Here is a 24,395-nt window from a genome sequence, read left to right as displayed (position 1 = left end):
TATTTTTTAAACTATGATGAGATTATTTATGAAAAGCTTTACTAACTATTTCTCAAAAAACAGCTTTACTTACTATTCAATACCTAGTTTTTAATTAGGTTCTTTATTGATTTCAAGGCAAAATTAATAGCCAAAACAACTGTATTTGGTCCCATGACTTTAAAATACTAATTGTTAATCAATCTTTCTTATTCCTCTTTCAACTAAATTCCAAAACAACCTAATAACAATCTAATAACACTCCGAATTCCTGTCAACTTCAATCCCAAATCAACCTAATAACAATTTGGAGTGTTATTTAATTTGAGAGCAGTTGATCACCAGTGTTAATTAACTCCAGTGATTTTGCCCCTCCTTGATTTTTCAATTGTCCTACCAAAAAATTTCAGCACGTATTCGCAACAGCAATTGTTTCTACATTCATTCCAGACCAGAACTGTGCTAAAAATTTATACACATGTTTATTGGCAAAGCAAGCTCTAAACGTAAATGTGTCATTCATAAGTAGCTAAAACTTCAAAATTGTAGTGAGCATCCGTAAAGAAATCTCAAATTTTGTTCTGTATATATGAACGCAGTGGAGAAGACTTGGAAAAACATATGTATATTCTATTCATTTTCACTAACTAGGAAAACCTATTCTGTGTTGAAAAAGAGATTTGCTAGCTACGCCGATACCCCTGTAACTTCCTTTGGTATCAAAAATAGAAAACCAACAGGAATGAAAGTGCAGAGAACTTGAATGGCAATTCCCAGAGAAAGGTTGTCAAAAGAACCTGAAGAGATGTTTAAAGCTGAAGCCAACCCAGCACCGACAAATGACCCCAATGTTGACCCTAAGTTGTTTATCGACATAAAGAGGGCGAACAGAGTCCCTTCAATTCCAGGTGGGCATAGCTGTCCAGATAAGATCAGAAATGGCATAAACCTGCAGCGGTTTATGGAATTTTGCATGTTAGTAAGATACAAAGGGTAAAAGCATTACACACTTCCGTATTTTCTGAGTCCCATAATTTGTTTCGTGAATTTGAGAAGAAAACTGCTATGAGCAAGTATGTACGTACTTGAATTGATTGATTGCATCACTGAGAGCTGAGCCACAAAGCACCATAATTCTATCTGATATTCCGTAGGTGAGATTTACTCGAGAGACTAAAACCATATCTAGGAGACCCAAGAAAGACAAACCAACATGAGACAACCTGCAAGGATCAGGACAGAAACATCATCATCAATAAAATAATTTCAACAAAAAGGAATCCATTTACAGTAAAAATATTAACAGAAATGCATGTACTTACATGAGGATCCTTCTTAATTTCATTGTCTTTAAGTACTGATTATATACAAAGGTTCCAAGCATGAGGCCTAACCATCCCATAACACGTGCAGTGCCCAAAAAGGAGGCTTCCAAGCTCAAAAACTCTGTCTGATAATAAAACATCACAGTCGAGAGGTTTGGAATGGAAACATGTGCTAGGAAAAACCAAGCCATTGGTCTGGGCTCAAACAAAGTAAAACCAAAAGTAACAAAGATTAAATATTATAATATATCCACATATGAGAAAAATAGCAAATTATATCTCCAGAGAAACAATTTAGATTGGCTTGAAGACCATGTACCAACAATGGGCAAAAACATTTAAACTTTACTTCCCCATAAATTTATGTACAGCAATCCTATTAGATGATTTGACCACCCATTCTCCAAGGACTATTCTAGACCACTTGGAATTTCTATTAAGTGACCAGATCATCTCATTGTGTAACAATGGCCATGTTTTCAACTGCCATGTAAAGAAACCCATGTAAAAGAATACATAAATAAATAATTGAATTACCTCAAAATGAGTGGTTGTTTAAATGCATGGCACAAACTAAAAGTGGCTGCTTTGAGAGAGCGGAACCACCGTGAAGGCAACGAGTCAACTTTTTCAGCAATCTGGCCTTTACCAGTAACTCGTTTCTTTTTGCTGCCCTTACGACTTTTCTTTCTCCTTAACATGCTGATATTGGGTTTCTTCTCTGAGAAACTATCTTCATCTAGAAAACTACTATTTCCATTCACCCCATCGACACTACTTGAGTCATAAAATTCGGGCAAAACTTTACTATCTACAGTAACAGATTTCTCCTCAACCAAGCCACATGATAACAACTGTATGGATGGTAGTACAGAAAAAAGAAGAAAAATCGTATGTATCTGTAAGTTGGTTAGTGCATATCCTCCTAACAAACTCCCGCATATGCCGCCCAAAGCCATTGAAAACCATGATATCGACTGGAGGTCTCCAGCAAATGTGGCCCTGATAAAGGTAATTTTAAGATATCAAGTTGTATCCTTGAACGGATTAAGAAGGGGAATGAAAAAATCCGTGAGAGGTACTAAAAATGAAGTAGATCCCTGATCAACCAGACAAACTAGCAGTAGAAATAGGGGGAAATGAAAAAATAGCCATCTTCTTTTAGTGGAATATAAGACATTCCACCACAACTGATTTGATAGGGGAGCCTACCACTGGGGCAGCAATAATTATGCTAAACTCCCAAAATAGGGAATGAACAAGTTAAGCAGTTCATGTGGTTGTATGCCAACAGATTTATATTGTCCACAGAATAATCTTGCGGGATACTTGATATGCAACTCAAACTGCATTGCAAAGAAATGGGAAGAATCTCAGTTTGTGTGTGTACCGCTCACGTCTTACTGCCTCAGCAATCATTGCATCAACTACTACATCTGCCATGGCTGAGCCCAGGTTCTGGACTGTTAAGAAGGTCATGAGGTTCCATTTGGAACTCCTCAACGTTGCATTCAGGCCAAGGATAAGCCACGGCACCAGAGAGAGCACAGTTGCAATCACTAAATACGGAACCCTTTTTCTTCCTTTTATTGGAATACAATCAGACACAATTCTGCATATAAGACATGCAATCAGATTTCAAAGGACCAATAAGAAACTGTTAACACAAAAAAGGCAACTTCAGTGTCTGGACTACAAACATTGAAGACATGCAATAGGTATAATTGCCATTCTTTTTATGTTTTTATAACAAGTACAATTGTCAATCAGACTGCTAATTTTCATGTCCAACTAGCTCTCATGCACTCATATGAAATGTCTCGTATGCTGGAATATTGAGATTATAAATAAATAAATAAAAGGAAGCATGTCCTCACTCAGAACAACAATAGAGATTCTATGTTTAGGATGAAATACCATAATTAAAAAAATAATAATAAATAAAATAAGCAAAATCATCATGCACATCCTTCATTATTATCGATATCATTTTCTTTCGTCACATTAGGTGACGAATCCATTTTCATTAAATTACTCCAAATTTGCTTCTAAATGACTTCACTGTGAGGATTAAGTTGTGCTTTGAATTTCTAAGAAGACTAATGATGGAACCTTTTTCAACGTCATTAGACAACATGATGCAACTAGAACTGCATTACAAACTTAGGACAGATATTTGAATTCAAGTATAAATGGCATAAATGTAAACAAGCAAAGCTGTTATCTAGAAGATCCATGAACACATCTAAAACAAAATCATACGTTCTTGTTCCCAGCACTTGTACTTAGTAAAAGAAGATCCTTACCCATATAACGGTTTAATGCTCCATGGGAAGAAAGCAATTGAAAACACAAATTGGGAAGATGAGGGTGACAACTTAAGCCTATCTTTCAGCTGGTAAGAAACAGCCGTCCATACAAAGGATCTGAAACCCTACAATATATCAAACAGGTACAATCAATTACCATATCGATTGGGATGCTTTAAAATCAAACAAAATTCACCTGCCTACTAATAACATCAGAAACTTCTTAACAAGGACAGAGCATTTCCCATACAAAATCTTTCTCAAAATCACCCAAAATCAATAAATACACACAACCCAGAAACCCAAAAAGCTAGAATCACAAATCTCCACCTCCTAGAAACACAAAAAACAGCATAATATAATGACGCAAAAGATTAAAATCTCTCACAAATCAACAAAAGAAAGTAACACAGAGGTTTTATCATCTCAGATATGGAGGGGGAAGAGAATGAAAAACCTGGGTGAAGTAAACCAAGCAAACGAGCCAGAGAAACGAGGCTCCAAATGCAGCTCTTAATCTTTTCAGCCATTGTATCATTTTCTCCGGGGCTTCGAGTTTGAACTCGCCCAAATGGACCCTCTTTTCTACGTCTTCTATCAAACTGAAGACAATTCAAGTTATTTCAGTTTCCCTTTGGAGTCTTTCAACGGTTGCTTTGGGAAAATATTTGTTGGACTTACATTTATACCCCTGGTTCGTATCTTACTTGTAGTATACAGTCACCTTTTCCGGTGGAGATTCTCGACATTTTGGTGGGGGCTCCTTATATAGTTTGTATGGCTTTTGGCCACGTCCAGCGATCCTCCCATTTACCGACACCTCAGCTCTCGGGCCCACTGTAAGTCTGTCACCAGTGGATGGTGTCCCAGCCGTAGATCAAATATTCTTGGAAAATGATTTTATTTTTTTCTGGAGGTATATTTGACGCATGAACATATATCACGGGCAGGCCCCCCAAAAGGTAACCCAAGACTTGTGCAATCTCTTAGATTATTTCCGATTAATGGCATTATTTTGGTGTATCTTCACTTAATTACAAGAATATCGTAGCACGGAACTTGTAAGTCAAGTGATTATGAGTATTTATCCAATTGTAATTGTGATTATGATCATAGATAATGTACCCCTGCTCTGCACACCGGTCAAAATTGCATTTGTTATGAGGAGCTCCTCAGTTTTAAGGAGCCAAACAATACTGCTTATGAAATATGAGATAACTTTGCAGGAATTTGCTGCACCAATTGTAAGTTTGTAAAGGATCAGTGTTCCGTTCTATAGATGTTCAAAATAAATACTGTGATTAGCAAGGTTTTATGATATACGTCCTCTGTTCCAATCTCAAACCTCCAGAATCCAACCGGCCTATGACATGATAAAGATAAACTTTAAATCTCTTACAATCGATCAAGCTCCTAAGAGAGTGTCATGACTGATTAGACGCTAACCTTGGATCTACCAAAGCTACTTTTCAAACTCTTAAATTTCTAACAAGAAAACAAGCCTAAATTTTTATGTTACTTCCTCTAAGGTTATGTATATTATTCCAATCAAGGATTGGGTTTAAGCTAACATGAACTATGTTCATCATAAACTACATTACAGCATTAACCTCACACATGCCCTTTAATCACGCTCATTGTGTGATGACTGCATTTCAGTAAAAGCAAGCTCATATTGCAACTAAACAATATAGATGTACATTGAACTCAGAATTCTCAAATGCAGTATGCTGGTACACTTGCTTGTCGATAGACGAAAGTTCTGACGGTGTGCGAATAGTCTGATGGGTGATTATAACTGAACTTTACTCCTGAGCTACCATCCCCAACATGAGTGCAATGCTCATGGAAGCTGCTGATGGGCCGGGCCAGGCATGCATCCCACCGGTCGCTCTCAGGCATTGTCTCTGCCACTGTATATATCCCCTTATCATTCGTGAATGCCTGGTAATTTAGAACTTCCCCTGATTTTGTAATGCATAGAACAGCTACCTCAGCACCTGCATCATAACAATATCAAGGGTCAAAACCATTCATTTCGGTCATATCCAAAGTGAAAAACAAATGCAAGAATGTCAAAGTTCCACTAATACACTGATCTAACATTGTAATTGCATCCTAGATAGCAGCTACAAAGCTAAAACATACACTAACCATTTTAATTTCATTACCAGCTGCTTCAAATGATAAAAGTCACCACAAATCACATGGATGTGAACTTGTCATAATATCTCTATTGCATTTAAAAACAAAATCCAACAGATGAAATCATCAAAGAAAAAAGTCTGAAATAAGAAACTAAGTCATTGAAAAAATAAATATAGATATTTTGGCATTTTGTTCATGGTTTATAAGTTTCTGGGTAAAAGTCCTAACTCGTATCAGATTCATGAAAAAGAAAAATTGGTTTATGTACTATGTTGGTGAGGATCTCCTAATGTTCCGAACTCATTGAACTTAATCCAACAAGATCTTCCTCCAGCTCAAGTGAAAAATGTATTTCAGCGATGCAGCCGCCTGTCAGTACTTCAGCAATGACGTCAAGTTCTTTCTTTTTATTGTACAACCAAAGTTTCTATGTACAAAGGGAGAACAGCCATTCATCTCTGAAAAGACTGAAATCCTATGTTCAAAATTGAAAATGGGACCTAGAAGCCAGGTTGTCAACACAGTTTCTATCAGATTTTGAATTGAAATTTTTTATTCAGAATAATTTCTCTGAAGTTTCCAAAACTACAACATGTTTCCTACTGAACAAGATGATTTTCTTCCACACCTAGATATCAATTGGCCAAGACCAATATAGGTCAAAATATCATGCTTCTCCTACCTATTTAAATATCACTTTTGATTTCTAAGCCTACTATCAACTATTTTTAAGTACATGGAGCATCGCTTCTTGATTGTAAGCTATCACAAGGTAATCTTGATGAAATGCAAATGTGAATGAAAACATTTAGGCAACAAGTTCAGATGGGAATATTGGCAGACCTTGTGCAGTTCAATGACATAAATCAATGTTCCACCTGTATAACTTTAACATAAGAGGTAAATACCGTTTCGATAAGATTCAAGAACATAGCCCAATTATATAAATTCATAACGAGGATACAAAAACTGTTGTTGGAAGGTACTAGTAATTATGCAAAACAGGTAGACTATAAATTCAAAATCCACTGTTGCTTCACATTGATTTCTGCAATTATCAGATCAAATTTCATGCTAGAGATGACAAAAAGAGGACTTCTTCAAAATTTAAAATATTAGTAATCGTTTATAGGATTAAGAGAAAACACAAAATTTATGTCTTTATATCTATGAAGAGAAAAGTATTCCAACACATCAATTATATTACTGAAAGCAAAACCATTAGAAAGATAAGGGAATGCAGATCATTACAATAATAATACATTCAGATTGGGCAAAATCATCAAACAGCATTAAAACCAGAGCAATATTCAATTTGTTAATGTCTCAGAAAAATCATCTCAGGGTGATCAAATTAAGCTCATAAACAAGCTCGCAAACTCATCAAAAAAAAAAAAAAAAAACCAAAAAAATCAATTGGACAAAATGAAAAATTGTAGCAAAAAACATGATGATCATCACCACCAACCCAAAGACTCAAAACGCATAGATGAGAAATGATCATAGCCACCAACCCATAAAAATACAGGCCGAACACAAAAACCTAGTTCAAAATTTTCACCAAGCAACGCATAATTACAAAACAAATAGCTAATGGGCTGATTTGAGCAGAGAGAGAAAGAAAGGACCTTCTAGAACATGATCTTCAGGTCCAACGGCGGAGTCACCACAGACATCACAAACAACTCTGCCATGGATTTCACCAGTCCAAGCTCCGACACCAGAAATAAAGACTGTAAAGATAAGAAGACCCACCGTCACCAGCTGCTTCTTCTGCTGTGCTTCCATGGCTGTGTCTTGGGTTCAAAACGCCCAGTGTCCTTGGGCTCACAGTTTCTTCGACTTATTTATACGCAAAGCGGCAAAGGTGTGTTATAGTCACGACTCTGCACTTTGACTCTGTCCACTGGGCCCGCCTTCTCTACGGTTACTGGACCCTACAGTTCCTTCCGCTTTGTTTGGCTGATAAGTGTCGGTAGTGTAGAAGGCCTCACAAAGTTTTGCTTCCACCCAAACACGACCTGTGTGTAATATTAATTTCCATTTTCTGATTGGAATTTTTATTGTTGAATTTCAAGTTTAAATTACTACAACCAGAGTGTTGAGTTTGAATTGAATTTTTGCAAACAAGGTGAGAGTTTGAACTCATTCTCATCATTTGCCCTCCGGACCCAAGAGTGTCGATCCGTATTGTTTTGGTCCATATGCTCGGTAGAGTTCCATTTTTATTGGTTAGGGCGTGAGTTAAGAGCATTTTCACCTGGAGGTTCTGGCCCGGGTAAGAGGCCCTTAGAACCCCAGGACCCTAAATGTGTTTTCAACTCCTAAGTCTTGGCAGGGCAAGAGCTGGGCTCGGGGCTCTACCAACCTGGGCAAGCCCAAAGGCAAAACTTGTCTGGGCAAGCTGACCTAATGCTGACATCAACAGCCAACTTAAATAACAAAAAAAGAAAAAGAAAAAAAACCAAAAATTTCAGATTTTCAGAATTTTTTTTTTTTGTTTAATAAATATTTAGCCATATTTTTCACTTTCCACACCAAAACTCCATACAAATTCCTCTCATCATATCTCATGTGAATAGTGGTTGACATTGGGTTGCCATGACAATGGGTGGAAAATCAACAACAAAAATTGCTAAGGCAGACACTATTCATGTGAATAGTAACAGTCTTTGCCTCCCCTTACTTTTTACCATGGCAATTGAATGGAAATGTGTTTTAAGGATTTAACTCACACCCTAACCCGTTTGAGCCCAATGTGTCTCTACGAATTCAAAGGAAATGATGAAGATAATGAAGATAAATGGAAAAGTCTAAAGTGTTTTGTCATTTTCAATTTTTATTAATTACTTAAAGAGTTTTATTTGTATTGTTATAGCTTGGTTTTTTCAAGCTTTATCTTTTTTTTTATTATTCTAAGTTTGCAATCTTAGTTGAGATGCCTATGCCAGAGTTTCTTCGATCCTGCCTGATCATTAGTGGAGACACACCAGATTGTCTTAATTTTGATATTAGACCGCTCCGTTATTGTAATGACCCTTTTTGTGGCTAGTTTGTATTGGCCTTTTGTGGCTAGTGACTTTTTAGCTGAATTATGAATGCAATCATAGAATTTCTCAACCAAAAAAAAAAAAGAAAAAAAAAAGAAAAGAGAAAATAAGTATACATTGATGCTATATGCAATCTCAGCCATTTGATACTCTTCAATCTAATGATCATAAAAGTGTGTCATAATGTTTGTCAAAAATGTGTGTCCCCGATTCTAGGCCTTAAATAAAATTTTATCCATTTTCTTAGTTAAAGAAGTTTTATTATCACCACTAATAGAACTTTTATGTAGATTGATTTTGATTTTACCAATTTCGATCTCTTGAACTACAGGGGTCCAAGAGATTTATGATCACTCACCCTTAGATGTAAATTCAACGAATTTCACCTTTTTTTTTAATCATAGACAAACTTTCCTTTTTCTTTTTTTTTAAAACACAAATTTCCTTCAATTAATATAAATGACTAAAGCTTTTATTTGGGAGCTTTAGGATTCCAAATATGTTTATTTATGTGTCTGAAAATATTTTTTGATTTATAAATAGTGTAAAGTAAATCAAACTTTTCCATTTTGTGTTTCTTATTTTACCTTTTCTTTTGAATTTTTGTCTTGTGATTCATTCCATCTCCGCATCATAAATTGAGAAATTACATCTTCAATTAAAAGTAGGGTAGATATCATGTGCTGGTTAGTACAGTTGTTTTCCAAGTTTTATGGATTTTGGGTTCTTTCTTTCTCTTCACCTGTTAATTGATTCTCATCTACCGTTGTTAACATCCAAATGTTGATGTTTGCCTCACTTTCTTTGATATTTAGGTACCCCATGATCTTCTCTTTTTTACTTTATTTTTTGTGCCTTAAATTTATCTTGCTCTCTTGTTATTTTTATCTAGGTTAATTTGGAAACTATTAATTAATTTATTTTTCAATTTGTGTCAATCCCCTCCTACTGTTAGTTATGTCCATTAATCCATCAAATTAAGGGTTATTTTTGTCCCTTTCAGTTCAAACTTGTGTTTAACTCACCTTCATCATGTATGACTCGAGCCTCTCGGTCAAATTCATAACTTGCGTAACTAATCGAGAATGAGAGTTTGAGGTTGAGAAAATTGAAGTCAATGCTTGGTTAAGACATCAATTAAAGTATATGGCCCCAAAAATTAGTCATGTGCGTTGCCATGATGGAAACTAGAGGAAAATTGTAACAAAGCTGAATATTCGAGGGATATTAACACAATTGAGGGAGTAAAAAAACAAATTGAAAGTTCATAGAGCAAAGTGGAACAAAGTTCAGGGGCCATGGTTAATTTTTCCACATATTTTTTAATATTTGTAGAATAAAGTAAGAAATACATCACGGCCCCAAAGAAATCAGCCATTGCCTATTAGAACCGGCAATAGTGACACTGGTAATCGACAAAGGTGGGAGGTAGAAAAGTAGAAGAAAATGTAGCCAGCCAACATTATTATTGTGGTTATGCAACAAAAAAAAAGAAGATAAAAACTCACGGCTCACTATAAGATATACAATCAACTATCCACAAAGACGTTGTCTATCTTTTCTCTAACCCACCACCCCAATGCCATTAGAACTAGAGCTCCTTGGGAATGTATTGGACCAATTGTTGTACACATATATTGTTAATAGGTCCTCTCAACACCGAAAATATAACTAAATTAGGGTTTAGGGAAGTGTGTGACATTGAAAATAGGTCCTTGTGTCACACTAGGAATAATTTTCCACGTCTGTTTATGACGTACCATGAGGATATTCTTCCCATCTACCATTGTTACCATCCAAATGTTGGTGTTTGTTGCCTCACTTTCTTTGATATATATATTTTAGAGAAAGATGATGGTATATTATTGAGAAAAAGAAAAACTAGTACAAAAATCAAACATGTCTTCGGGAATTAGGCGAGTGTCTCTACACCTATGATATTTAGATACCCCCATGATCTTCTTTTTTTACTTATCTTTTGTGGCTTAAATTTATCTTGCTCTCTTGTTCTTTTTATTTAGGTTAATTTGGAAACTATTTATTTATTTTTCATTAGGGTTAGAAATTGATATCATCAATAAGTTGCATCTATACCTAGTGACACTTTTATCCTGATTCTTTGGGGGCATGTTTGGTATGGTTCACTAAATGGGACTGTGCTATATTGGACCTGAAGCCCATGTTTGGTTAGCAAGAGGACTAACTTAAATAGGATAGTAGAGCCCAACAGTAAAAAAAACGCCTCACTCGTTCTCCTTATACAGAGAAGCTCAAAATGGGTTCGCAAAATAAGCCTTCGCTATATTGAACACGCCTCTCTCCAGTTCGCGACTCCTTCTCTGCGACTCCGTCTTTGCGACTCCACCTCTCCTTCGTTCAACATCGAACTCATCTTCTTTGAATCTTGACGCAGGTAAGTTTTTCTGGTCTTTCCCTTTGGATACCTCTCTTATTCCTTCTTCCATCTCTTTGATTTTTGCAAATCTCCTCAACAATTTTGACTGTGCTCTGAGAATCTCTCCTTCCTTTTCTTTGTTATTTTCTTCTTCTCTTCTCTAATTTTCGTAGAATCTGTAGTGACATATATATACATGATGTTAATTGGCAATTATTTGCAATTGGGTATTTCAGAAAACCTAGAAATTCATAAGTAGAGTAGACTTTTGGCATGAATCTTGACCCAGGTAGTGAAAGTTTGGGTATAGCTGTTTGTGTGGTTTTGCTTTGGTTATTGTCAAAGCTCTGGTTGCTGTCAAAGTCTGGGTATAGCTCTGGTTATTGTCAAAGCTCTGGTTATTGTTATCATAAACTCTCTCTCTTCACAAATCATGCGATCATAACAGAATTAATGGTTTGAAATTGTTCTGAATGATCTGGAATAGTATGTTTCTTTTAAGCCCTCTCGTGTCAAGCATATGGATTTTTGTCATTCATCTTGTTTTCTCATGGTAGAGCACAAAGTTGCATTTAGTTTCCTACAATTTTCACATTTGCACTAGCTGAATTTTTTAATTGTAAATTGTTCCAGGTGGCGGACAATTTCTATAGACCCGATTTGAAGAAAGCAGCTCTTGCCAGGGTAAGTGTTGGTCACAGGAGTCTCAAGGTCTCCAAGTCTGGTGTCAAGAAGAGGAATAGGCAGGTTGTCAAGACCCCTGGTAGGAACAATTTTTTTTTTTCTTCTTCCAATGTATTAATTTTTGAGAACCGATGATTGCTTCTGTGCTTAACATAGCTCTAACTGCAAACTGGATTTCCATCGCTTGTTAATCTAATTTTCAGTTCCAAAAGAGAAAAAGAAAGTTATTGAATTTGTAGTTTAAAGATGTTTTAATTTTAAACAAAAGTAAGAATGAACCCATCTACTTCAATTGAAGTGGAACAAAACTTATGTGTGATATATCTGTCTTATGTTTTAAAGTCATTATGTTGCAGGGAGCTGCTTCATTATGAGCTTGTTTACAATTATTCAGGATCCAAGCATGTAATTTTCCACCCATTAACTAATATGTTTTGTGGCCTGTTGCTTATTTTTCTCGTTCTGCAAATATGTTACTCTTAGCTTTGAACGTGACTAGATCACAGAATCGTTGAAAAGATGTGGCATCTGTGAAAGCCCAACTTATGTGCTTGCCACTTATTTTAATTCTTCTTCTGATGAGGTAAGATCACTTTGAAAGTTGTAGTAGATCAAGCATTGCATTGCTTCAGGATATCAGAAAATGTTAGCCATTTTGACTTTAATAATTTTTGTTGAATACTAGATTGAACAAAAAGCAGTAGAGAAACTATCAACAAAGAGCAGTAGAGAAACTATCAATGGAAAAGAGATTGACTTGGAGGAGTTGGGAGGTAGATTAGACCAAGCCCAAATACAAAAGGTACACTCTTGATCACTTTTCTAACGGCAATTAGTTTTGTTCTGATTTTGTCTAGTTAGTGATCATCAGCTCTCGTAATTTTCAGCACTATAAGATAACTAGCGTGGAACTAGGGATATCTTCTGTTGCTGATGCCATTACTTGATGGATTGCCTATCGTGATGCCTTGTGAGAAGAATGAGGTTCATGTTCTGGGAATTTAGAGCTTCATTTGAAGGTGGCCAAGGAAACAGAAAACCTGTAGCTTACTATTCTTGTTTTAGCAATTTCAATTGTCCAGTGTTATATGTAAGTATACTTGTAGGCAAAGGTGAAATTTGGAAAACGTGATTATGCTACCTATACCCAGCAATGAACCAATGACAAAATTTGCTTGAAATTGTGGTACTAGTTTAGTTGTGAGATTGCTTGTATGAGAAAAATTCAATTGTTGATCATTATTGGTTTCTTGGATAGTTGTAGACTTACATATCTATTAGTGGGGAAGATGTGTCATCTTTCTACTATGTTCATTTGGTGTTTTTAGTTTTACTTTTCCAAGTTCAGAGAGATATGATTTCCCATTTTATATTTATCTCTAGAGGACTTTGGAAACTTTTGCCCTTTTAATGAGAAAGGGAAGCTCCCTGTTTGTTTTTTATCATCAAATTTTGCTGAGGATTGATTTGGTAATACTATGCTCTAATATGTAGTTTTTAGAAATGTCTTAGTCATAGAGTTTCGGATGCAACTCTTGTTTAAATCCTAATTCTAGTTTACCAGGTTAAATGCAAGATATAAAGAATGTTTGCCTATATTTTTGTCACAATTTTCTGAGTTATCTATTTTATCCTCAGCCAACATATTTTGGTATAATAACATAATATCACATGGTAAAGATTCAATTAATTAAATTCTTTATGTTTGCATACAAATAAAGATTAAATCATGCATAAAATCGGTGGAATTTATAATTTTAACAACAAATAAAAAGCCTTTGGTTTGGAGGAAAGAAATGTACATGTCAATTTGGTAATTATAATAACAAAAAAAATTACATTAATTATTTAAAAATTATTAATTTTAAATATTAAAATAATTATTTTTTAGTCCGACACAGCACCAAACATAGGTCTTCACTATTTTTACAATCCAGTTTCTTAGTCCGACGCAGCACCAAACATAGGTCAGTACTTAATCCAATTTAGGCCAATCCGAGCTAATCCGAGACAATCCCAGGATTTAGTACAGTCCGCCGTGCCAAACGACCCCTGGTTTTAATAAATTATTCATTTACCCTTATAAAAAAAATAAGTCGCGTAATTGATGGTAAATTATTCATGATATTTTTGTTTTTCAAATATTGCAATTTAATTTTTACTAGTACTTCGTTTAATATTCTCTTTGATAATTGAAAAAAATTGATCCATTTCCTTAGATGTTTTATTACCATCACTGATAGAAGTTTTAGGTAGATTGATTTTGATTTTTTTTCAATTGATTTTATTTAATTTATCAAGTTATTTTACCATCCATCCATGGCAGAAGTTTTACATAATTAATTGTTTTGAATTTCAACTTTTTTTTTTAATCATATACAAACTTTCCAATTTTTCTTTTTAAACACAAATTTCCTTAAATTAATATAAATGACTAAAGCTTTTAAATTTTGGGTGATGGGTGTGAAAATATTTTTTAATTTATAAATAAGTAAATCAAACCTTTTAATTTTGTGTTTCTTATTTTACCTTTTAATTTTGTGTTTCCTATTTCTATTCCATTTGGGAATGGGAAAGAAAATATATATTTTTTATTCCAACTTTACGCGTGGCTTTTTTACTCTATCACGCGTATTACTGATGCAAGTTTCACAAAGCTTCAGTACCAAGCAAGTCACAGCACCGACCTTCATTTTGAACATCAAAAAGAAGACCGTTAGCGCCAGAACGCTTACATTCCCCTCCTTTTATCGTCTCTCTCTTTCTCTGCAAACCCTAAATCCTGAACACTGAACTGCACTCTTTAGTTTCCGAAACTCTCTTTCTCTCTCCCATTCTCTCTGTTCTCTGCAACGAGCGAGGCGAGTTTTGGGTCGAGTGGTTTACGAAGCAACGAGTTATCGCTCTGTTTGTCTGCAACGATCGAGTGGTTTTCTGGGTTCAAGAAGGAGCGAGTTCTCTCTCTGCTTCTCTCCAAAGATTTGTGATTTCTGGGTTTTAAAAGTAGCGAGCGAGTTCTTTCTCTCACTCACTGTCCAACAATTGTGCGAATTTTGGGTTTTGGAGTCGAGAATCGAGAATGGCGTTGTCTACTCGAAATCGAAAGCGTAAACAATTGGGGGATGGCGTTGCTCCGTTTGAGTTTCCGTTTCAGACCCAGAAGATCAACAGGGTTTCTAGGGTTTTTGAGAACCAACAGAATTTAGCCGGGGAGAAAAAACCAACTACTTCTCTTCCTCTGCGCAAGGGTTTGTCGCCCAAACAGATACAGACCATCCCTTTGGCTTCGTCTCCTAGAAAGCATAGAAAATCGGAGGAGTTAGGTTTTGATGGTCTCTGTCAGACTCAGAAGATCAAGAGGCAAAAACTAGGTTTTGAGTTTGATTGTTCTGAAATTTTGGGGTGTCTGATGAACCTCCGCCATGTGAGTAGGTACTTTGAGAAGCCTGTGGTTGATCCGGTTTATTTCCACGACATCTGGAGGCCGATGGATTTCGGTACTGTGAAATCCAAATTGGAGAGGGGTGTCTACTCCAGTCCTGATGGGTTTGCTGCTGATGTGAGGCTTACCTTGTCAAATGCTTTAAGATATTATCCGCCTGGGAGGATTGAGCGTGCAGCAGCCAAGCATCTCAGTGGTGTTTTTGAGAGCAAGTGGAAGGAAGCCCTGGAGAAAAACCCCAAGTCTGTTTGTCCTTCTCCTCTGCCCAAAGTCAAGGGTTTGGCAGTGTTACCCGAAGTGAAACAGGGCAAGACCTCTTCTCCTTCTAGCGTTCTTCAAAGTCAAGGGCTTGGTGTTTCTGATTCTCAGTCAGTTGATTCAACCAAACATGATGAGTTGGCCACCCTTGTTGATAATTCCATGGATCAGGCCTCAGAGAATCTTTCCCAATGTAAGGCTGTCCGAATTCATGCACTAAAGCTACGATTTTCAGGTACTATATTGAAAGCAAACAAGATACTTAAGGGTGTACCTGATTCTCCACCAAGGAGAAAATCGATGCAGCGGATGAAGCAAAGGGAGTTGGCTCGCCGTGCCATTTCGAACATGAAGAAGTCAGTGCAATTTGAGGACCCTTTACAGGATCTCAAACAACTTGAGCTGCTGTGTGGCTGTGGCAGTGAAGATCCTTTTCTACAGGTCCGCCTCGGAATGCCGCTTAAGAAATTGGGTGTATTCCTCAGGGAAGATGATGAGTTGCAAGGTCAGGACGAGGAAGCCTTTTTGAATGGAGATTGGGAGGAAGGTGAGATCTGCTCTTGAAGTATAGAACCTGGCCACCTTGGCTATGTTATTTGTTGTATATGATATGATGTATAGGTTACAGTTTCCACTTTGTAATTGATTGATTAGCAATTCTTTAATTTCTAATAATAAAGAAATTGAGGATGAGATTCTGAATTAACAAATTTGTTCCAAGTTGAATGATATTATTGAAGTTTCTATTTCTGTTTGTTCTCTAATTGGAATTTCTTTCTGGCTCTATATTTTCTATCTGTTTGAGGAAGTTGGTTCCTGTGTTAAAACAGCATACTGGCTCAAAAGTGGAAACGATTACTTTCCATTGGGTGTATGTAAAGTTTGGCCATATACATTTATACATTATACATTATACAGACAAGGTGTAATGCAGACTCTTTTGGGAAAGTTCTTGTTTAATGGATTCAAAGTCCTTTGATTCCGATGGATTCCCCCTGAATTGGTTTAGGATAGCTTGTAGTAATGGCCGTTTGACATCAATCACTGTAAATGATGCTGGCTATCAAGTCAAAATTTCCCCCACTTTTGTTGTTGAGAGTGACACTTGAACCTACACCCTTTCAGTCTTTCAGACCAGAATCTTAATCTCACTATAGCGTAAATAAATAAATCCAGTATGTTGATGAGCTTAAGACATACTGGTATACAAAAAATCCATTAAAGATAAAAGCAGAAACATTCCGCTGCCTATCGCATTGTACATCTTTTAATTAGGCATGCCAAAAAAATTTATATGCTAGATATAACACACAAGTATGTGCTGTGTAATTGATTCCTTGTATTATAGACTACAAATCCTGAAACCAAAAACTTAACTCCACAAGTTCAAGAGAAAAGTCCATACCATGTTGAATAACAGAAATAGAAATAGAACTGAATTTGTTTGTATTCAAGATCAGTGACAGTGATGTAGTTACCTGGACAATAGAGCCATTAAAAATAACTAGCTTCTTTGGTTGACAAACAACATTGTTATGATAGTATTTTCAGTAAGATCACAATCGATTTGTAAATGTAGGTTCACAGCTTTGATGGACAGGTTAAGTAGACACAGAAAGATTCCAGCTGCATTATAAGCAATCCATAAAACAAGAAGTTTCTGATATGTCCAGAGTCCAACTCTCTTCCTCCGATTTCCTTGCACCCAAAAAAAATTAGAGAAAAACTTAACTCTTGATCGTAAGAGGTCGATATCTTGCTGAAACTTAATGACTTTGAGTGTCTTAAACTACTTCACAAGGTTTCGCCATCAGTTATAAGACTTGAGTTTCCTCACTATATTATTTTTACAGTATGCAGGGTTATTGGATAAGATAGATCACAATCGAACTTGGGCAACGGGATTACAATAGTTTTGTATCAAGTGTGAGTTTTCTTCCGTCAGTTCCCTACTTCTTTTTAGAGCATTAATAGCATTGTTTAGAAGAAAAAACTTCAACTAAAATTGAACTTAAACCTGAAGGGCTTGTCTCTGTTTACTTGTGACCCGTCATTCAAAATTTTCAGAATGCACTACTTCATTCCACTTACAAAGTGACTGGTTTGTTAAAAAAAATCAAATTTTCATTCTCAACCTTCTCATTCAGCCAACAAACAAACAAAATCCAGATTCAGACACCAAGCAAGCAAACAACAACAATTCCGAAGCGGCATAGAACACAAACACAATGGATGAAAAGTGTACTTTTGTTTCAAATTTGCACACATAAGTGATGAAAAAAGGGAAAAAAAGGTATCCATCAACGATATTGAAGCAAAAACACAGTAAAATAATCAAGTTTAGGAAATACCAACTCAACGGAGGGCTGTCTTTGATCAACTTTTCCTGAAACTTGTCCCAGACCTATGTGCTTTTAACTCCTGAACCACACTTTCAAGCCTTTTAAACCTAACTGCAAGCTCTGAATCTCGTTTCTCAAACTCCAATAGACCTTTCTCAAATAAAGAGCTACGGCTATGACATTCATTTCCTACGATGCTTACCACCATGTCCGTATTGAATTTTTTCTCTGAAATTGGAGATGCCAATTGGACTTTATCTGATAATAATTTCTCACTGTCACCATCTTGTCTAATCTCCAAATTTCGATGCTTCTTAGTCCTATTATGTTTCAAAACTTCTGATACAGTTAGTTTATCTTCATTTATAGGAGCTTCCATCCTGTCCCATTTGGGAGGGAAACTAGGAGGTGCAGGGGTGTGATTAGCCCTTAGTAGCGAGCAATTGACACTCTGATCTTTCTTTTCCTGTGGCACAGCAGCTTCATTTGCATCTTCGAGACCTAACACTGATTGCTTCCACCATTTCAAGTACTTTGTGCTAACATCCCCCTCGAAGAGCCTAGGTGGAAGATACAACTTAACATTCTTGATTTCCCTGTTGTAATGCTTCCAGGCTACATCAGAATTGCGACGACGGGTAACAGAGCATGGAAGTTCTTGATCAAATCCAAATTGCATAGCAACGCGATGCGGGAGGTAGTGTTCTATAGTACCAAGTCCTACTAGCTCACTGACCCTCAAGCATCTAACAAAGGACAGTAATTCATCATCCAAATCTGGACCAACCAAAACCCACTTTTCCTTATGTGGATAATAGTTAGGCAAATGCCAGTTCTCCAAGGCCATGGCATATGGGCGCCACATGAAATCTTCTCCAGCTGAGTCCAAAACAATTCTCAAGTTTTTGACTTTGAGACCATCAACTCCTTCCCATCGCGCCATTCTTGGCTCAGTATAATTAATATCATTGGGCTTTGGCCTAAGTTCCGAGAACCTTTCCCATGCCCAAACCTGAACTAATTGAAATGGTGACCTAAGAATAGCCTCTGAAGTAGCACGACCTCTTTTCAATTGGTTTGAAGCTACGATTTCCCTTTTCAACAAACCCAAATCTCTATAAATGCTAGCAAGAACAGCAGGTGCAAGGGCAATTCTGGTCCCCCTAGCTAAATGAATTGCCATGGATATAGCATGCTTATGTATTCTACAACTAGCACCTTGGAAAACAAACCTTGACAACCATAAGGCAAGAAAAGCTTCATGCTCGAATTCGGTCCCACTGTTCCTGAACTTCTTCAACCATTCGCTTGCAAGAACATCCCTAGATACATCCCTGTAAGGTGTTCTTCTTTCTCTATTTAGTTTCTCCTCAATTTCTTTCGATTCTGTGGTTTCAAGTGGGCTTAAAACAGAGTGCCCCAAAACAGAGAAACCTCCTAAAACCATAACATCCTCCAACGTGATTGTTGCTTCGCCCCATGGAAAAATGAAGGAATTGGTCTCAGAGCACCATTTCTCAGCAAACCCACAAGCCAAATCGCCTTGCCTTCTTATTTCGTACCTTGAACTAAGAATTGCTTCATAAATACCAGCTTTCTTCCATGTAGATTCGTGTACAGAAGCTAAGCGGTCGACCCAAGTTATGAAGTCTTCTGAGAGCGTACGCCATCCTGGGAATTTAACCTTCAAAGGCCATTTCTTCTTTGGCTCAAAATGGGATGGGAGGGAGGAGAAACAAAGAGGCAGCTTCAAAGGAGGTTCCTTTGCGGAGGATGGCAAAGTGGGTTTGAGAAAGTAGGCTTTTCTGAGAAATGGGTTTCCACCAGTTGGTGAAACCATGTACTCTTCTCTCTCTTCAACCATGTAGTCTTGAGGAACCTCCATGATCAAAGCTCAAGCTTGAACACAAAGGGAAATGGGGGATTTTTCTTTTCTTCTTTTGTTGAGAAAGTTTTGGTCTTTTTGGGGTTTAGGGGCTGATTCAGTTGTATATGCTGGTATGCTGTGAAATGGGGTTTCCATTGATGGAATAAAACAGAGTTTACGTGAGTAAGACAGATTCATCTGTCCGGTCCAAAACAGCAAAATGAGGGCTTCTGCTACGTTGTTGCATGAAGGCTCAGCACAGTGGAGAACGTCCAATCAGAATCTTCCGTCTGTACCAAGCAATACTGGGTGCATGAAAGACTATGCCTGCCATTCTCTTTTTTCTTTTTTTCTTTTTTTCTTTTTTTTTCTTTGGGTAAGACCATGGTTGTGTTTGACAGATTGTTACAAATATAATGGATTTGAGTAGTTAAAATGTAGTTTTTTTTTATGCGTAGTTAAAATGTAGTTAGATAATTGGATTAGTTCATTTTCTGTGACGTCCTTTAAAGATCATTTTTACAAAAAAAATTAATAAAATTAGAAATCCTTTAGTCATTAAATTATTGTGAAATAAATAGGCAAACCTAAATTTTTGATTGAACACTAAAATTATGATACTATTTAACGATTTCACGAATTTGTTATCTTTTCGCAAAAATGCTATTTCACGCATTTTGGGTGTCTTAGAAAATAGGCGGCTATGATATTCAAACTAGCATTTCCCTATAGATTTAGAAGGGGAAGGGTAGAATAGGGAGGTAAAAACAAAAAGCCTATAGATTTTGTAATTGATCCATTGTATTATAAACTACAATTTCAGAGGAAGTTGATTTTGTTGCATTCAGAAATGACTATTAGAATTATTTCAATTCCTTCTTTTCTTATGTTTACTTCCATTCCCGACATGCCACTAACACATAAAGAATAAAATAAAATAATGTGGGCTCCATGTTTAAATCCCTAATCAAATACTTATAAAACTGTTCATCTGACTCCAATTCCTTACTCTATTCTTAATTCCCCGGTTCATGACTTCTCTCATTTTTAGTAAGTAAACATGCCATCAAGATCTGTGGACTCATGAATTCTGTTTACATGGTCAGAATATATGGATAAACATAGTGCCTGTGATATTGTTTGTTGGACAGTAGAGCCATTAAAAGTAACATTTAACTTCTTTGATAGACAAACCACATTTTTAGTTTGCTCAGCAAGAGATCCTAATTACAAAATCTAGGCATATATGTAGGTTCAAGGCTCTGATGAACAGGTTAAGTAGTTACCAAAAGATCCCAGCATATGCAATGCATAGAATATGTACACAAGACCAAGTTTCTTCAATTTCCAGAGTTGGGTGCTCATCTTCCATTGTCCCTGCACCAGGTTTCGGACATACCAACCCATAGGAGCTCCTCTTTCATAAGCTTTTCCTAAAATATAACTCGTCAACAACGTTTTTAATCCTTTTAAATCTAGCTTCAAGCTCCGACTGACGTTTCTGAAATTCATCACTGACGAGGCTTACAATGTTCTCATCTGACTTCATGGTATTAACATAACTTTCTTGTGCAATTGGAGACGATGCAAAATGTTGAGCTTGACTTGATAATTTCTCACCGTCACTACCTTGTATAATCCCAAAGTTCTCATGCTTCTTACAGTATTTCAAAAACTCTGATACAGTTAGTTTATCCTCATCAATAGGATCTTCAGCTTCCATTCTTTTACGTTTGGGAGGAAAACCAGGCGACACTAACAATTTCACTCTCTTTGTTCTCTTTTTTCGTGGCACAGCGACTTCTTCAAGACCTGAAACTGATTGCTTCCACCACTTCAAGTACTTTGTGGTAACATCTGCCTCAAAGAGCCTGCATGGAAGATACAACTTTACATTCTTGATTTCCTTGTTGTAATGCTTCCAGGCTATATCAGAATTGTGATTAGGTCGAGAAACAGAACACGGAAGGTCTTGATCATATCCGAATTGCATAGCTACGCGATGCGGAAGGTAATGCTCTATAGTACCAAGTCCAACTAGCTCACTGACCCTCAAGCATCTAACAAATGACAGTAACTCATCATCCAAATCAGGACCAACACAAACCCACTTTTCCCTGTGTGGATAGCATTTAGGCAAATTCCTGTTCTCAACGGCCATGGCATAAGGGCGCCACTGGAAATCTCCACCAGCTGAGTCTAAAACCATTCTCAAGTTTTGAACTTTCGGGCCGTTTACTTTATCCCATCTAGCCATTCTTGGCTCTGCATAATTGATACCATTGGGCTTTGGCCTAAGTTCCAAGAATCTCTCCCATGCCCAAACCTGAACTAATTGAATTGGTGACTTAAGGACGAGTTCTATAAAAGCATCATCTATTTTCAATTGGTTTGAAGCTACAATTTTCCCTTTCAACAAACCCAAATCTCTATAAACACTAGCCAGAACAGCCGGCGCAAGGGCAATTCTGGTCCCCATAGCTAAATGAATTGCAATGGAGAAAACTCTGGTATGTATAAGATAATTAGCACCAAGAAAAACATACCTGGACAACCAAAAGACAAGGAATGCTTCGTGCTCGAATTCATTCCCACTGTTCATGAACTTCTTCTGCCATAAGTTTGTGGAAACTTCTTTTAACCCAGCACTCTTGCAAATCTCTTTTCGCAATTCAAGTAGTTTCTTTTGAATTTGTTTCAGTCGTGGGATTTCAAGAGGGCTCAAAACAGAGTCTCCCAAAACAGAATAACCCCCTAAAACCATAACATCCTCCAATGTGATGGTTGCTTCACCCCATGGAAAAATGAAAGTATTGGTCTCAGAACACCATTTCTCAGCGAACCCATAAACCAAATCGTTCTCTCTTCTTATATGGTACGTTGAGTTAGTGATTGCTTCGTATATACCAGCTTTCTCCCATGTGGGTTGGTGAACAGAAGCCATTTGACCAACCCAAGTTTTCCAATCTTCTCGGCCTGGCGGCCATCCGCGAAATTGAACCTTCAAGGGCCATTTGTTTGGCTCAGAATGTGATCGGAGGGAGGAGAAACAATGAGTAAGCTTCAAAAGAGGTTCATTTATGGAGGATGACGAAGTAGGTTTTAGAAAGCAGGCTATTTTGAGAAATGGGTTTCCACCAGTTGATGAAATCATGTACTCTTCTCTCTCTTCAACCATAAAGTCTTCTGGATTCTCCATCAAAGCTCAAGAAAATGGGAGTTTTTTCTTCTTCTTTTTTTATTTTTGTCCCTGAGAAAGTTTTGGTTGGCCTTTTGGGTTTAGGGGGAAATGAAGCTGGGTAATTTCTGCTGCGAAATGGGGTTTGAAAATGTTTTGATGAGTAAAGAAAATGATTTGACGTGTCCAATTTCCATTGATGGAATAAAACAGAGTTTGTATGAGAAAGAAGCATGACTATTCTGTTTTTGGTTTGGTCCGAAACAAACTTTATGAAGTCTGCCCTATTCTACTTCATAAATGCTCAGCTCAGTGACAAATGACCAATTATAATTTTCCACGTCGACGGTTTGGAGCGCTTCTGCCTTCTGCGCGAAGGAAGGAGCACTGTTAGCTTCATCTTTCTTTCAAAATATCTGGTGTTCCTGAGGCCTTTTCATCTTTCATTTCTACTTTCTTTATAGGCTAAATTGTAGTAATGGTCCTTGTACTAAGACCAAACTTTACTTTTCGTCCCTTTTATTGTTAAATTATTACGTTTGTACTTAATTGTGCTTCCATTTTCAGATATCGTCATTTCTGTCATCTCAGTCAACTTTTTCGTTAAAATGACTTGTTTAGTATCCTATTTAGATTCAATTTTATAAACTCAAAAACATATTTTAAGTCCAAAAACTACAAAAAATCCATTTGATAGGTCCATTTTCAAAAACTCAACGCCAAGAAAAACTAAAAAAACATCCCCATTATTAAAAACAAAAACAGTGAAATTTTACAGTTATTTTTTTCTTCTCTCTCTCTAGGATAAAAAGTACTTAAAGATGTCTTACACAAAAGACATAGTAAATGCGTGTCTTAGAACAAATATATTTGGGCCTCTTGAAATTTGGACACGACCTTTGTGTCTAATGCGAATATCAACTTGCATCTTGTCACCTCACTGTTAATGAAAGTAATTATTATAGTTTAAAAACATGATTAATTGTGCTTTCCATAGGACACGAAATTTATTTTTTTTGCCTAACAAGTTTGTAGTTGTTCACTGTTCCAATTGGAAGACAAAGCAATTTTGCCTTGATTGTATTGGAAGATGGTAAGTAAGAATTAAGATGTTGACAGTTTTAATTTGAGTGAGCTAATTTTATATTTGCATAATTTTCATTTATACCCAATTCTTAAATCTAATCATGTATTTATTTGCGTAAGTTTTGTTGAAAATTTAAATTTTAGTGAGCTCACTGTGTTTGCAGTACTTGAGAGAGAGAGAGAGAGAGAGAGAGAGAGAGAGTGGCGGGGGGGGAGAAAGAGGAGGAAATGGATGTGGTGGAGAAAGAGAAAGAGGCGAAGTGGCGCTAATTTGGATGGTGGAGGGATGTAAGAGGTGGTGGTGGTTGTCAACCCTTTTTTTTTTTTTTTTT

At 36.6% G+C, this 24,395-nt stretch overlaps 5 protein-coding genes and 1 long non-coding RNA gene across 9 annotated transcripts; 2 read left to right on the top strand and 4 right to left on the bottom strand.

Moving 5' to 3' along the window:
* Positions 1-492: 492 nt before the first annotated feature.
* Positions 493-4,210, bottom strand: LOC117624932 (probable folate-biopterin transporter 4). Its single transcript, XM_034356465.1, has 7 exons — positions 4,071-4,210; positions 3,611-3,738; positions 2,695-2,916; positions 1,842-2,306; positions 1,302-1,499; positions 1,065-1,202; positions 493-928 (listed from the first exon to the last, which is right to left on the bottom strand). Exons 1-7 carry the CDS (start codon positions 4,149-4,151, stop codon positions 667-669), a joined length of 1,494 nt encoding a protein of 497 aa, XP_034212356.1. The 5' UTR covers positions 4,152-4,210; the 3' UTR covers positions 493-666.
* A 918-nt stretch (positions 4,211-5,128) lies between these two features.
* Positions 5,129-7,647, bottom strand: LOC117626719. Its single transcript, XM_034358535.1, has 2 exons — positions 7,390-7,647; positions 5,129-5,613 (listed from the first exon to the last, which is right to left on the bottom strand). Exons 1-2 carry the CDS (start codon positions 7,547-7,549, stop codon positions 5,330-5,332), a joined length of 444 nt encoding a protein of 147 aa, XP_034214426.1. The 5' UTR covers positions 7,550-7,647; the 3' UTR covers positions 5,129-5,329.
* Positions 7,648-12,432: 4,785 nt separating this feature from the next.
* Positions 12,433-13,041, top strand: LOC117626514. The gene is made up of 3 exons (XR_004585585.1): positions 12,433-12,473; positions 12,576-12,692; positions 12,778-13,041. It is a non-coding gene; the product is annotated as an uncharacterized LOC117626514 (long non-coding RNA).
* Positions 13,042-14,969: 1,928 nt separating this feature from the next.
* LOC117625429 (transcription factor GTE12-like) lies at positions 14,970-16,154 on the top strand. Its single transcript, XM_034356981.1, has one exon. The coding sequence runs from the start codon at positions 14,970-14,972 to the stop codon at positions 16,152-16,154; it is 1,185 nt and encodes a 394-aa protein (XP_034212872.1).
* A 47-nt stretch (positions 16,155-16,201) lies between these two features.
* Positions 16,202-19,902, bottom strand: LOC117624666. Of its 3 annotated transcripts, none has more exons than XM_034356052.1 (2): positions 17,942-19,902; positions 16,202-16,701 (listed from the first exon to the last, which is right to left on the bottom strand). In XM_034356052.1, the coding sequence occupies exon 1, from the start codon at positions 19,815-19,817 to the stop codon at positions 17,967-17,969; it is 1,851 nt and encodes a 616-aa protein (XP_034211943.1). In that variant the 5' UTR covers positions 19,818-19,902; the 3' UTR covers positions 16,202-16,701; positions 17,942-17,966. The 3 variants fall into 3 exon arrangements, with proteins under 3 accessions (XP_034211943.1, XP_034211941.1, XP_034211942.1); XM_034356050.1 differs by lacking the exon at positions 16,202-16,701 and adding an exon at positions 16,895-17,288; XM_034356051.1 differs by lacking the exon at positions 16,202-16,701 and adding an exon at positions 16,895-17,282 and having other exon boundaries at positions 17,943-19,902.
* A 1,154-nt stretch (positions 19,903-21,056) lies between these two features.
* On the bottom strand, positions 21,057-23,020 carry LOC117626083. Of its 2 annotated transcripts, none has more exons than XM_034357733.1 (2): positions 22,346-23,020; positions 21,057-22,125 (listed from the first exon to the last, which is right to left on the bottom strand). In XM_034357733.1, the coding sequence occupies exons 1-2, from the start codon at positions 22,996-22,998 to the stop codon at positions 22,035-22,037; spliced, it is 744 nt and encodes a 247-aa protein (XP_034213624.1). In that variant the 5' UTR covers positions 22,999-23,020; the 3' UTR covers positions 21,057-22,034. The 2 variants fall into 2 exon arrangements, with proteins under 2 accessions (XP_034213624.1, XP_034213623.1); XM_034357732.1 differs by having other exon boundaries at positions 21,057-21,670.
* Between the last annotated feature and the right edge of the window lie 1,375 nt (positions 23,021-24,395).

Source organism: Prunus dulcis, chromosome 4, assembly GCF_902201215.1.
Source record: "Prunus dulcis chromosome 4, ALMONDv2, whole genome shotgun sequence".
NCBI lineage: Eukaryota > Viridiplantae > Streptophyta > Magnoliopsida > Rosales > Rosaceae > Prunus > Prunus dulcis.
Note: the sequence above shows the minus strand (reverse complement) of the source record. Positions and strands in the feature narration are given on the sequence as shown.